The following is a 14,851-nucleotide window of genomic DNA, read 5'->3' on the forward strand; positions in this document are numbered from 1 at the left end:
GAATAATTAGAACAAGCAAGCAGCTGCATGCGAGCTAGCCTCGATTCAAGGCCGATTTAATCGGCCTTGAATCGAGGCTAGCAAAGACTCTGTATATCAAAGTAGCAAAAATGTTTGCATTATTATTCTATTATGGAATTCAAAGTGAAGGAAGATTTACCATAGCTATCGCCATATTTGCAACTTTGTGCTTACTTTCTCAGCCAAATTTCAGGACAAAAAAGTATAAAACACACAATTTTTCAGTGCAAAGACAATAATTCATATCTTCCTCCATGTTTTCCTATACATAGAAGATGTAAATTGTTGTGGGGATGCTCCAATAGCATCACTGGCTCAGCTCTCAAGTAATGTGGAATCACAGATAGAAGTCAAGAGAGAAACTGTTTTAACATGGTGGAATCACAATAGCAGTTTCCTTTCGGAACAAGGGTAATCTTGGACAGTCCTGACCAATTCGGGACAGTTGGCACCTATGTGCTTCGTGCTGCATGAGGCCTGATTCATAGAATGACATGGTGCAGTGTGATGGCTGTGAGACCAGTGGTATACTACTGACAGTACTGTACATGCATGAAATGTGTGTGTGTGAGGAGAGCTGCATTCAGTAACTGGCACTGCATAGACTGTGAAGACCATAGAAGACTGTATTGGTGTATTTTGAGAATGCACTGTCCATAATGTTACCGCTGTTATGCTGTTAATAATGGGGGCCTAAAATTTTAAGAGGGGGCCTAAAATGTTAAAATTCTAGGCCCGGGGGGGCCCAATCTCATGGGGGGCCTAAAATTTTATGACACCGGTGTAGTAGACTCGCAAGCCACTCCCTTTTCTCTGATTGGACGGGGGCGGGAGAAAAGGGACTGGTGACTCTGGGCTACAGCTTGTGTAAATCAGGAATGCTATTAAATATTAATGTCACGTGCAAATTATCCAATTTATTCTGATGCGTTAAAAGCTAAAGACACAGAAGACAAGTATACAGATCTATCTAGCCAGCCTTTTGATTTTATAGATCCTTGTACCAGTGTCTGTTGTGCCACAACTTGTGGATTAGCATGGAACAGCTGATGAACGTAGAAATCTTGGCAGTCCTTCTTTGAACCGAGGAGTGGCAGCGATTTAAGACAGCTTGTACAAGTCTGACTACTCTCAATTCAACTGCTGCCATCTGCCATTATCTGTCTTGTATTGTACAGGTTATTAAAAGCTTTAGGCAACCAATGACTTTCGGCTGCCAGTTCTCATCACGTAAAACTAAAACAAGCTAATCTCTGCTGGTGTCTTAGATGACTATATCCTAGCTGAATACCTGATGATGTTATTACTCCATCATCTTCTCTTTTCTAGCACTAGCATCCATTCTTAAACTGTAGCTAAGAAGCCCGCGATCACTTTTGCAGGCTACGCAATTCTACTTAACCTCACGCAATTTTTGGATCACGTGGAAAAATCAATGAATAATCTCTACCCAAATTCTGGTAGAGACACAAAATGTGTCCCAGAGTCACCAGTCCCTTTTCTCCCGCCCCCGTCCAATCAGAGAAAAGGGAGTGGCTTGCGAGTCTACCGGTGTAGAAGCGATATGGGGCCCCCCCTTATTTTGGGGCCCCGGCCCTAAAACGCTAGCGATTTGGGGTGTAAGGGGGGCCCCATTGCACTAGCGGTATACGGCCCCCTTAGTGATTATAGGGCCCCCCTAGAGAAGTCTATTCTGAGCAGTAGAGTCAAGCCAGCACAACAGTAATAGGAGGTTGAGTTGAGAATCAATGGCTATAATGTTTATGTAGATCTAAACTCCAATACAGAATATATTACTAGCCTATAATCTGTGCTGCTTGGTCACTGATGATAACAGTATAAGGCAGCCATAATTATGTGCAAAATAAGGCCTGCGTTACAGTGTGGCAGCACATAGCCATTGTATACACAGCACATGCATGCATGCATTCATATAGGCTGAGCATATACTACTGAGAATACAAGCAGCAGCCACAGCCCATGCACTTTGTTATCAAGAACTTTTCCTGGCGAAGTTGAGAATAAACTGCAAATCAAAGAGCAAGAAATTGTGGAGGATGCATGGTAGTCAGCCACCTGTGGACACACTTGTTCTTTTTTCCATGTGTGTTTTATTACCTCTATCTCAGCCCTATGTACGTAGAGCAAGGCTTTATCGTTTACTTGTGTTGTGAAGAGGCCCTGCTCGTCTTTGTTCCTATGACAGTAATGTATGTCTCACTCTGCATGCATGTTCTGTGTGTGCATGCATGTGTTTCTCTCTTATTATCTAACGAACAGAGCCAGTTAATTAAAGGAACAGTAATTTATTCCGTAACTGATAACAGGGGCATAAAATAACAACTTTCTCGAGTTCAGTTAAGTATTGAGGATAGATCTACATCTTCCTGCTCTGGTATAGCTAGCCTAACATTAGCCAATAGCACCTGCAAGTCATGGTGTTATTAAACTCTGCACTTAGTCAGCAAGAGAGCTAATTATGAGTAAGTACTGTGCAAGATCTAGTCAGCAAGGGACATCTAGATGTACTTAGACCATGAGGCTGAGGCTACAAGCATATAGATACCATCTACACCGCAAGTTATAAGTGGGGGCCCCATATCGCTGGAGGGGCCTCAAAGCGCTAGTGAAATAGGGCCGTAGGGGGGCCCCAAATCGCTAGCGTTTTAGGCCCCGGGGGCCCTGAAATGGGGGGAGCCTCATATCGCTTCTACACCGGTGTAGAAGCGATATGGGGCTCCCCCCGTTTTCGGGGCCCCCCCCCGGCCCTAAACGCTAGCGATTTGGGCCCCCCCTTACGGCCCTATTTCACTAGCGCTAGTATAGCCAGCGATATGGGGCCCCTTATAGATGATCTGCATGGGCAACCACAAAGTGCTGACCATTCGCTCAAGTAAAATTCCCTGCTGATCTATCCCACAGTGCTGACTCCATAAATCTCTCACAATGTGCTGACTCTAGGTGCTGGCTGACCCATGGGACCAAGCTCTCTTGCTGACACTGATAGTCCAGATTTACTACACACTAGCACCCTCAGGCTCGCCCAATCATGCTAAGTAGAGTCTGAGGTCTCCCACATAGTGCTTACCATTCACAAAGTCATGGTGACCAAGCTCTCTTGCTGACTAGTGTAGTAGCTAGAGCTTGGTAACTATGACTTGCAAACACAGTTAGTTGTCAATGAATCAGGTGTATATAAAGACAATGCAGTACAGTTTGGCTAGTATTTTAGTTACTGTATAGTCTACATTGCTCCCACAATTCCGAAGTCAGTGAAAATGGACTCCAAAGTGCAAATTGGCTCCTCTAAGTTGCAAATGGAAGAGCAAGAAACTGAGACGTACCCATATGCTGCCATCACTACTTACCTACAATCAGGCATGTATCCACCAGACGCTGACAAAAAGGAGAAGCGTGGCCTCTGCAAAAGAGCGAAGTATTTCGTGCTGTTCGGGGGCAAGCTGCAGTATGTAGGAGGAAATAAGAACACTCCTAGGTTGGTAGTGGAAGGTGAAGAAGACAGAAGAAAGATCATTGAGAGCATCCATGGGCAAGCTCATCTAGGAAGAGACAAAACACTTTCTCAGCTAACTCAACGATACTACTGGCCAAACATGTACAAGACAGCATGTGCCTACGTAAGTTTCAAATTTATATACCTTGTTATAGTGCAGGTGTTTTGTGCATTGAACGGTATTTCTCTTGCAGATTGCTTCATGTGACCACTGCCAGCGCCAAAACCATAAGTTGCATAAAACTAATGCAACACTTCATCCCATTCCTGTTTAAAGAAGAAGCCTGGTATCAGGTTGGAATGGATTTAGTGGGTCCTCTGCCTGTAACTCCAGCAGGAAACAAGTTCTTGATGACAATTACAGATTACTACACAAAGTGGGCTGTAGCTGCTGCTCTAAAAGACAAAACTGCATTGTCAGTAGCCAACGTCTTATACTCAGTATAATTATATAAATTATGTGCTGTGCATGCAACGGCCCTTAGTATAATTATTTACTGTAACACAGGTATTTTGCACATACGGCTGCCCTACTGTTATCCTTAGTGACCAAGGAAGAGAATTTGTCAATAAAGTTACTGAGGCACTCTTTAAAAGAACAAACACACAGCATAGAATCACTTCCGCCTATCATCCTCAAGTAAGAAGCATGCATGCACATAATTAAATACTACATGTATAATAAATTATGGCATATATATAGATATACTTTCACACCACCCCAGAAAGGAAGTTCGAAAAAGGAGTGAACGTTTTTACTTTTACCTAGTGCAAAAAGGAGTGAATACATATAGGATATACATGCAACTATTATAATTATGGTATAATTATTATGGCTAATTACTGGATTTTCAGACTAATGGCCTCACAGAGCGATTCAATCAGACAATCTGTCGTTCTCTCAGCAAGTTAGTGAATGAAGCACACAATGATTGGGATACAAAGCTAGACACTATTCTGTTTGCATACCGAGTGTCGAAACACCGATCAACCGGCTATTCACCATTCTTCATGATGTTTCATCGTGAAGCTCGGCTGCCTATAGAAGCAGATGTAGAGCAAAACGAAACAGTGACCAGTGAAGATATAGATGCAGAGACAACTGCAGATGCTTTTATTGAGAAAATGCTCAAGAGGCAAGAAGATATAAAGAGCATAGCTGGTGAAAACATAAAAAAATCTCAAAAAAAGCAAAAGGAGTGCTATGATATCATAAACGGCATTCACCAGAGGTATATAATTATACAGCCCTATATATATTATACAGGCTGCATGCAAGTATATATATACACTTGCACATTCATGTGTGCGAATGCTATAATTATGTACGAAGCATATATGATTTCAAACTGTGCAGTTTGTTCTAAGCAAATTAAATACATCTTATATTTAGGAACTGCAACCTGGAATTAAGGTTTTGGTTGAGAACACCCAACAAAAGGAGAGGAAAGGTGGAAAGCTCGAAAACAAGTATAGTGGACCATACATTATTAAGACCTCAGATGGAAAGGGTGTCTATACCCTTAAGGACTTGGATTTTGTCATAAACGCAATGGTTCTTGTCCACAATTTCGAGGTTACGTATCAGCTCTTGGACAACCTGACCAATTAGTAGTAGGAGCTGTTACCATAGATGTGCAAACAATTAACTACATAATTCCTTCTTTGGGAAGGTGTGTCGTCACAACTCAACTACAGAAAATGTGGACCTGGTTCACTACCCATCCTGTTGATCATGTTCTTTCCTCACCCAAAAAAGAACAGTATCTGATGTATCCTAGTGGAAACCCATTCCCAAAAATTCCAATCCCATCAAAGGCTCAACAAACAGTTCTGGAGAAGAGGAAACCAGCTGTTCGAAAATGGTAAGGAGTTGTGGGGGCTGGGTTTGCTTTATTTTGACTCTATTGTGTAGCTGTTCACAATGCATGACATTATTGTTGACTATACAATCATACTATACATGTCTACTCTTGTATTCATACAGAATTGAATTGTCTCTATGCACGAGATATCTTAATGGTGAAGAGGTCAACAACATCAAGAAACTCTCAGATTGAGTGGAAGAAAATCGACCCATTTGCAAAGCCATTTGGAACTGTTACCCGAGATGAAATTAAATATAAAAAAGACAATCTTGAATGCTTTGGTGTTAGTGAGTTACGTCTTTTACTATATACAAGGTTGGTAACTGTACAAAAAAGATTTGCTCTAGATTTTACCTTTTTTTTACCACCTATAGATGCTCTGGGAAGTCATTTGCCGGGAAAAAATTTTCTGGCAAAATTGAAATCGAAATCAAAGTTGAGCAGACAAAAGGTAGGTTGTTGTATGTCATTTCTTGATGGAGGGTACTGTTAAATGTACATAATTATAGCTTAAAGGGTACCAATTGCAAATAAGTGAAAATTATAATTATTGGATCCACCAAAGAATACTCTTGTGGTTTAAAAATTTGCAGGAGCCACAATTGTGTCAAAAGTCAAAATACTGGTGACAAAGAAGAAAGCAACAATTGACTTGCCATATGGAGGGCGTCCAAAAACATACTGCCGCTTAATTCAATACACACCAATGGCCACCAATGCACTGGTACTCAGCTCTTCATCACGACTTCATATTTCGCTTTCAATTAAGCAAAGTGGAGGAGCATGTGCTGAGGACACTCACCTTTTTGTCAGGTTTGCTGGCTATATCTATAGTATGAAGGAATTATTGCGAACAGAAGTAAAACTATAATATAATTTAACCTTCCAGTTATTGCACCTTTAGTTTGTACCTATAATTATATATATACTCAGTATGATTTTTTTGCAGTTTTGAACAGTAATTACCATTATTATGACTGTGTAGCTAGAAAATAAATGAATATTTTGTTGTATACTGAGAAAAAGTACAAATGTCAAGTATGAGTTCATTAACAATGTTCAATTTGGGATCAGGGGTTTGATTCAGCCATGTAGAAGTCTAAAGAACACCCTCTTCAAGCATGTCTTCTAAAATCTGTGATAGAGAAAATACATAATTTATAACTATGCATGCATGAACCCTTCTAACTCGCTAAATCAGGGCTGTTATAATTATATAATAATTATTGACTTACTGTTGTGTTAGGATCAATGTTCTGGAAATACTCAACCAGCTCTTCTGCACAAGGTCTTGCCTCAGGATTAATAGACCAACAGCTACACATCTGACGATATCTGTTGTGACAAATAATATCATCCTGGGAATTTAATACACTTTATATACATGTACAAGCAATGCGGCAAAGATGTCTCCCAATACGGTCATCCAAGCTGTATAGATAACAACCTATAAGCTCCAAAACACAATGGGTGGCACTGCATGATTTACTTTTATAAACCCTGTCACAGAATGTTTATCTCATAGCCCACTAAAGAGCTATACGCACAATATCCATTACTTTGTCATGCAGTCCAAACTCTATGGGGAGATCGAGGAGTTGTGTGTGAGTGATATAAGTAAAGGCAGACAATAATTATATTGTACAGTTTATTTTACGTCTGAAAGGACAACAATTGCTTACAAGTAGTTGCTCAGTCCGGTTGGTCTAGGCAATCTATTCCCGTCTTGTAGATGCCTGTGGAACAACTCCAGACTGGCTCCAAGTTGGATGTCTGAGAACGGCTCACTTCCTATATGTTACCAAGCATATGTAAAATGATACAGTAAACCCATATTAAAGTAAGCAGTATATGTAATAGATACAGATACACAAGCACGAGCTGCCTATATACTGTATAGCGCGAAATTTTCGGGGCACTTATATTTTGTGGATTGGCCTCTAAAAGCCATTTCGTTGCACAATGTTCGTGGAATGACTGCTTACCGGAAGCCACGCCTTTAAATCTTTGCATGCTTTTTTATAGCAGGTAATTCTAATTAAAGAACAATTTTGTGGACTTAATTTTCGTGTAGAATTCTAACCCACGAAATCCTCGAAAATTTCGCACTATACAGTACAACACGAGGATTCTTATCATGTAATTTGTATCACGACAACCCGTATCAAATTATGATCACGGAAATAGATTGTATAACTTAATTACACACTTGTTACCTTAATTTGACAACGTTATATATTATATACCACTGTCGCATGCAAAAGCTAAAATCAGAAGTTATTTTACTTACCATAGGAGGCTATCTCCCAGAGAGTCACTCCAAAGGACCAACTGCAAAATGGTTAATTTTGAATCATTTAGAACAATAAAATACAAAACTTACATGTCACTTCTGAAAGTGTTGGGGTGTCTATCTAATAGTTCAGGAGCAGCCCATCTGACTGGAAAGACATCATTCTGCAATGAAAGCCCACAAACAATCACATGTAGTTCCAAATTAGTTTCTGTATACTTAAGGCCAACAAGACAGATGACTACAAAATCATCAGACGTGGCATTACTTGGCCCAGTTTCTCTACCCTCTGTAACATTGATACTGTAATATTCTTCAAAATGTTTCTATGGAACTCGTACATCCATGGCCAATATTATCCCTCTGTTGGCTACTAGCTACCATAAAGGTACACAAGAAAACATACATGTACACAGAGCAACGTGTACATTGTGAACTGCATGCTCAAACTAACTCGATCGTACAATAGTGCATGTAACCACCCCTCCTGGGCCTAAATTACCAAGGAAACATTTACAGAGCAACGTGTACATTATGAACTGCATGTACAATGTGTGTGTGTACTTACGTCATTTGCGTTTAGATTTTGATAGGGAGTTTCAGCTTCAGTGAGTTCCTTAGCCATTCCAAAGTCTCCGATCTTGAGCTCTCCTTTCTCAGCAATGAGGATGTTTCGAGCAGCCAAGTCACAGTGAACAACCTACACAAGTAGAAGTAACTGTATCTCAATTAAGAGCATGTAAAACATTTGCATTAAATGTCCACACACAAAACTAAAAGCCCTGGATAATATTAATGATCTATTTAAGTCATTTGCTATGGTTCTGTGGTACACGTAGTACGTCGTTTTAGTGAACAGTTGGTAACTTTTTGACGCTTAGCATAAGTAAGTGTGTCAAATAATTCCTGTTGCGAATAACGCGTACCATATATGCATGTAGCTTACATTCATGTTAGCTAGATACGCCAATCCATTGGCTATTTGGCCAGCAAAGTTGCAGAACTGGGTCTCCTTTATCAGTCCAGGTGCCATGGGAACAGAACCTGTTTGATTTAGTGCCTTTTCCGGGTCTTTCAGCTCATCGGAAAGAGCACCCAGCTCGATATGGAGAGGGTTGGTAGCAGATGACACGATTTGAAGTTTATTGAGTTCACTAGTCCCTTCAGACTGCACACCTGAGTAAGGTGAGTAATTTATGTGTAGTGTATGTGCCCATATGTTAATCTGGCTGAGGCAATCACGTACTAAAGTCTATTTGACTTGAGTTTGGCCTTCACAATGTTTTCGTAACTTTCTCATAGCTAACTTAATTTCAAAAATTCATACCATTAGATTTTTTGTTAAAAAAATATATGCTATAGAGGTGATAAGCTCCAATCAGCTAAAAGCATTTTTTCATGTAGAAGTCGCTGGCATACTTGCAAACCACATAAACCCTACATGAAGCCATAATTGACCACAGAACTTCCAGCCCTAACTCTCCCTCAACACTTTAGAAGGGTGCATGGTGATGTCAACAGTCGATCAATAAGCATGGGGTGGTCTATTGTGACATTCACTTACTTTCAGGAGATCTATCAATCAGCAGCTCTTGCCCACAACTCAGTATTGCTTCACGACAGGAGAGCAGATACTCTTTGAGGTTGCCATGGCAAGCGTACTCCAAGATCAAGAACAATGGCTCTGTACAGAGAATAGAGTGTGTCATACACATATCTACAACAGCCTTGCTCCCAAAAACCTTTTTTAATAGACAATACTGTATAATAATTATGTAGGTGATTCATTGTTCTGGTGGTAACAGTGACCTGCCATTATTGATCATGCACTCTCTATTTTGAGAGCTTGATTATTAATTTTTATGAAGTCCCAAAATGATAGTACCACATCAATTTTGACTTCCCGACTTCCTTAAAAGGGACTATCTCTCTATTGAGACCTGTATTGAGATTTACTACAAGTAGGTCTAACATGTAACTATGGAAATAAGGGCCAACGTACTATGTACACTTACTACACAAGCTTACAGTACTTAGCTCGCTAATAGACTCACTTGTCTCAGTACAGTGACCGAGGATATTGCAAATGTTCTTGTGAGGTTGTCTATACAACTTCTTGAGCATTTGCAACTCATTCAGCAGTCGATAGTTCTCACCAAACGATTCATCTGCAGAATGAACAGACAGAGATTAGATCATCAGCTAGAAAGTGTTAACCGGAAAGTGCAGTGCAAGCAATATACCGTTCAGAACGTTGATAGCACAGTATAATATAAGAACAATGGTTCACCAAACCATACAGTGTTTCAACAGTACGAAACACTACTCTTTGTTTACAGTGAGAATAATAGTAATACAAAAAGGTACAGTAGAAATACGGCCGGCTTACTGTTTAGTGTTGTCTTCACAGCAACTATGTTGACGTGTGGGAGAGAAGAAACCATCCCGTGTGCTTTGGCTTGGAACACTTTTCCAAACTTACCTTGACCTAAAATCAGTATTAACACAGCATAATAATCATAATATTATTGTACGTATCATTGGAATCAAGGTGTTATATATCCAGTTGGTTATAAGCACAACTACACAATAAGGCTAACTGTGGCCATAATAAAGAGGTGGCTGGTTGGATACGATTTGAAAAACTTATACTGAATGGAGACCCTGGCATGACTGCATTTGAATACGTTCATTACTGGGAGACAAAAAATGGATCACATACGTACCTAGTTCACACTGAAGCTCCAACTTTTGCCTGGGAAAGTCTAATTCCCCAGTTTTTACTATATCAGGAGAGCAGAGATTGATATAGGCATCATCCTTGACTAGCTGAGGCTTGAGTAAGAGATGGTTTGAGGGACGATGCCTGAGGGTTCTCCTTCTCCTGCGTTTAACTGTCCTTTGCATCAGTATTGCCAGGGCCACAGCGAGAAAGATGATCACCAAGATCACAATAATGACAGCTGCCACTACTCCTCCGACATACACTCCCACCGGTTTAGGAGGACCCGTTGTTATGATTTTAGGTACATCTGCATTAGGTTAAACGGAAGATATGAATCTACTGCATAAATATGTGAAGTACTGGATAACTGATGAGTTCGTGTCTTGCATGTACGTACCGTATATCTTCTAATTTATCGGACAGTAAAAAATAATTATTTTGGAAATTGTCCGGGTATAATTGGAACAGATTTTTATAGAGCATGCGAAGTATCCGGAATAATTAGAACAAGCAAGCAGCTGCATGCGAGCTAGCTAAGTTTAATAGAACAGTGTGCGACTGAATAGTTGCACTAACTATCTAAAACTAGCTACTCAAAGCTATCTAACTGCAGCACTCTAAGTCTTACTTGCTGTCTGTGAATGTAAACTCTACTTTTCAAAGTATTGTCCGGATATTTAGAACAAATGTAATATTAAAGCACTGGAGTGTCTGCTGTATTAGAACAACGAAAATTTCCCAAAAGAGTGTCCGGGGTAATTAGAAGTGTCCGATAAATTAGAAGATATACGGTACATTCATTGTGTGCTATGTTAGCAACCAGAGCAAGCACCAATATATTGGCAATACAATTTAGAGGGTTCACATGCGTATGGCCATCACTTTTGCTTTACCAGGACTTGCAACGGTTGCCGTGACGTGCACTTGAGCTGTGAACAGCTGCTGCCCAGTGGGTATCCTGTAGTTGACAGCACACGTGTATTCACCACCGTCACTAACGGTTGTATTGCAAAGCTGTAGAAAGAATTACAAAAAATTGACAAACAAAATTAATGTCACAGTAACAAAAAGATTACTAGACTTTGGGGCATATTAACCGGCTGCATTCTAGAGGGGACTTGCATGATTACAAGGTTATAAGCTTATACGAGATACATACATATCTATTACAGTAGTTGTTTTGAAAACAGTGCATATGAGATTGAAACTCTTCAACTCATATGTTTATTGCATTGGAATTGGAACGAGACTGATCTTGGCCAGTTGTATTGTGTACATACCAGATTAATTAAAGACATACAGTGCACTTCACCTTCAGATCTGAGTAAAACATTGAAAACTCGTTTCCTAAACTTTCGGTCCTAATGTGTTCTTCAGTTCCCTTGCAGTTAGAGACGATGGGTTGATTTTTGTAGAGCCAGTAAACTGTAGAGTTGGACGGGGCCTTTAGAGCACATGACACAGTCGAGGTGCTGCCCAGGTGCAGAGTAATTTGCCGTGGAAACACAGTGAAAACTGTATAAGCGTAAGGCAATAATCAATATGCATGGTTACTATACATCTTCCCCTAAAAAAGACTACTTTAGAGATCCCATCATACTACAGCAAAATTTGCTATAGTAACAGCTAGTCGAAATCCTCATTTAGATTCACTTGGCTAGGGTACTATATAACTTACCAACAGATATGAAGAATGAGCGCTCAATGAAAAAGGTCTGATCTGAAGCTGAACTATTAAACATAGCGAACTTGAATTCCCCAGTATCATTGATGCTTGGAGAATTGAAGGAAAGGAAATGAGTCTGCTGTTCAATTTGAAAGTCTGACACAAAGTTACAGCTGGAGATTTCCTCTGTACAAAACAATCACACATAACAACTGGCATATTATATCTCCTTTGTTATATCCTTACTGTCATTTACTATATACATGCAGTGACATATAAAAATTTAACTTACCAAAAGAAAAATCCCTGACATAGTACGTGATAGGGAAAGTGATATTTGAGCAGTGTTGGAAATCCCCCCCTACATTCACACAGTCAGTAGTACCATCCACAATCACTACTTTTTGAACATACTCGTTGTCATGGAACCAACTAGCCTTGCGTGTGTCCCGACTGACTATAAAAGAAAGATATATTAAAATACAGGCACCAACATAGAGCAGTGCTATGTATACTTCGATGCCTTTGTCTAGACAGTTTCCTCGGAGCATAACACAATCGGAACAATGTCTTGGGATACCCCTGCAACATTTTGTCTAGGGTGTGCGTCCCGAGTGTAACATAATTGGAATGTCTTGGGATACCCCTGCAACATTCTGTCTAGGGGTGTGCGTCCCAAGTATAACATAATCGGAACAATGTCTTGGGATACCCCTGCAACATTCTGTCTAGGGGTGTGTGTCTCGAGTATACAATGTCTTGGGATACCCCTGTAATATTTTTGACTATAAAGAGAACAATATCATAATACAGGCACCAATATAGAGCAGTGTGTACACTTTGATGCCTTCAATTATCTAGACAGTTTCCTTGATTGGAACAATGTCTTGGGATATAATCATACCCCTGCAACATTTTGTCAATAATTCTTAGAAGATCGATATCCTAATCATTAGGGTTACGCACGCATACTTAAACTTACTTGCATAGGTATCAGTAGAAACTAGCTTTGGTTCACTCGCCACTAAGAAACCGTCTCTCTGGTGTGGGAACCGAGTGATTTCGTGAAGTATAGGTTTGGTGTCAGATTCTATGTAGTGATAAAGGAATAACCACAATTAGACTGTGGTAAACTGTGTGGTAGCCATAGTGAGGTCATACTGGAAGGGGTCATGCTCTATTTCCTACATTAGCTCTGCATGCCTGGAACTTCAGAAGGTTAACAAGTGAATAGCTAGAAGCTTCCAAGGGAAAACAAACCCTTAAATAGCTTGACAAATCATGCAGCAAGAATTATGAATGCATTAAATTATTGACATCAACCACATTACTCAACCACATTAATCTTACCAATTTCCAGGGAATGAAAAACACCAATCGTGTCATTCAGCCAAGGTACATTAACGGTGCAAACAAGTAGCGCGTTTTGAAGCACATGTACATAAGCAAAATCTTCTATTGCCAATGTAATTGTCGCTGCATAGAAAATAAGAAAATTTGCTAGATTTGACGTAATGAACATGTTAATGTAATACATCTTGCAGCAAGAGATGGGGTATAGACAACATATAGTTCAGGGCTAACAATGTACTCACATTTAGAGGAATGGTGATAACCTAACACATTAAAGAGTCCGAGTAGTCTGAACCTGTCCGACCCTCTCGTTTCGTTCCCCTTGATACAGCCATATATAGTGTCATTGTCCGGACTAAGCAGATGAACACACCTGGAGAAAGAATGGGTATATAAAGAGATTGTAATGCATAGAGAAGCCCCAATTTTGAAGCTGGTGGCTGAAGCCTCTATCTGGTGAGAAGAGGCCACAAAATCAAAAGACAGGATGTTATTAATTGACTTGCCAGACCAGAAAGAGTTATGGGTAAGTGTAGAAAATGATTTAATAGTTCATAGAGCCGCAGCATTCATTCCCCAAATTACATGGGTGATTGAGTTTACTCTGTGCATGATTCAGATCGTCAACAGAGACTATGGAGAGACATAAGATGAAATACACTGTCAGTCGATACTGATGATTGTCAGGGTACATTATTCTGGGCTAAAAATAATTATTTAGCGAACCATTCAAAGTACTCCTCCTGAAGTTCATCATTGTGAGGGTAGATATCCAGAAAAAAGTTACGATAAAAAGGGATGATATCATATTCTCCTGAACGTTGCGAGATGCGTTTTGGGTTAGCTACAGAAACAGAATCCGAGGTTGGATCTGAAACAGTAGATCAATAAATCTCAACATGACAGCATAAATGCAATGCAGAGAATCATCACCGTGATGGCACATACCTAACTGTGGGTCTGGGTATTGCTGATCCTGGCTACTTGCATATGAGCTTCTCAGTGATGTGTAAAACTCTTGCACATCACTGTCACTTGCTTCACACACTGCTGATACAATACTGGATGCAAGCTCTCTGACATCAACAGCACATGTACATCTAGACTGCAACATCCAGAACAAGGCCAGAATAGTCAGGTTTAGATAGCTCCTTGAGGAAGCAATAGTCATCAATCCAGCCATTGTGGATCACTAGATACAGTACTGCAGCTGCTAAGCAGATAGTTCCGATCAAAGAAAACTAAGCCACACCACACTATACTATTAAATGGGATATGGACAGCCACTCCACAGAGCTAGAGAGAGCATGCAGTCTAGTTTTTCCCCCTACTACTAGCTCGACTCAACTTTATTAACAGTCACACAAAATTCATTTATAAGTACAATGATATTTACCTACCAGAATCCAGT

The 14,851-nt window shown here is 40.1% G+C and overlaps 1 protein-coding gene and 1 long non-coding RNA gene across 9 annotated transcripts; one reads left to right on the forward strand and one right to left on the reverse strand.

Annotated features, from left to right (window-relative positions):
* The first annotated feature begins 2,853 nt into the window (after positions 1–2,853).
* On the forward strand, positions 2,854–6,217 carry LOC135331033 (uncharacterized). 7 transcript variants are annotated; one of them, XR_010392912.1, is made up of 8 exons: positions 2,854–3,659; positions 3,730–3,976; positions 4,044–4,175; positions 4,391–4,767; positions 4,929–5,400; positions 5,523–5,718; positions 5,778–5,854; positions 5,997–6,217. It is a non-coding gene; the product is annotated as an uncharacterized LOC135331033 (long non-coding RNA). The 7 variants fall into 7 exon arrangements; XR_010392911.1 differs by having other exon boundaries at positions 3,730–4,175; positions 4,239–4,767; XR_010392909.1 differs by having other exon boundaries at positions 3,730–4,175; positions 4,261–4,767.
* A 170-nt stretch (positions 6,218–6,387) lies between these two features.
* On the reverse strand, positions 6,388–14,826 carry LOC135331032 (fibroblast growth factor receptor 2-like). 2 transcript variants are annotated; one of them, XM_064526062.1, is made up of 20 exons: positions 14,389–14,826; positions 14,167–14,284; positions 13,683–13,813; positions 13,438–13,563; positions 13,070–13,177; positions 12,380–12,544; positions 12,100–12,273; positions 11,734–11,936; positions 11,315–11,435; positions 10,423–10,728; positions 10,086–10,184; positions 9,751–9,864; positions 9,261–9,380; positions 8,643–8,872; positions 8,265–8,396; positions 7,787–7,860; positions 7,694–7,734; positions 7,086–7,194; positions 6,639–6,738; positions 6,388–6,538 (listed from the first exon to the last, which is right to left on the reverse strand). In XM_064526062.1, exons 1-20 carry the CDS (start codon positions 14,621–14,623, stop codon positions 6,503–6,505), a joined length of 2,742 nt encoding a protein of 913 aa, XP_064382132.1. In that variant the 5' UTR covers positions 14,624–14,826; the 3' UTR covers positions 6,388–6,502. The 2 variants fall into 2 exon arrangements, with proteins under 2 accessions (XP_064382132.1, XP_064382131.1); XM_064526061.1 differs by having other exon boundaries at positions 14,167–14,311.
* Positions 14,827–14,851: the final 25 nt, after the last annotated feature.

Source organism: Halichondria panicea, chromosome 2 (assembly GCF_963675165.1).
Source record: "Halichondria panicea chromosome 2, odHalPani1.1, whole genome shotgun sequence".
Classification (NCBI taxonomy): Eukaryota; Metazoa; Porifera; class Demospongiae; order Suberitida; family Halichondriidae; genus Halichondria; species Halichondria panicea.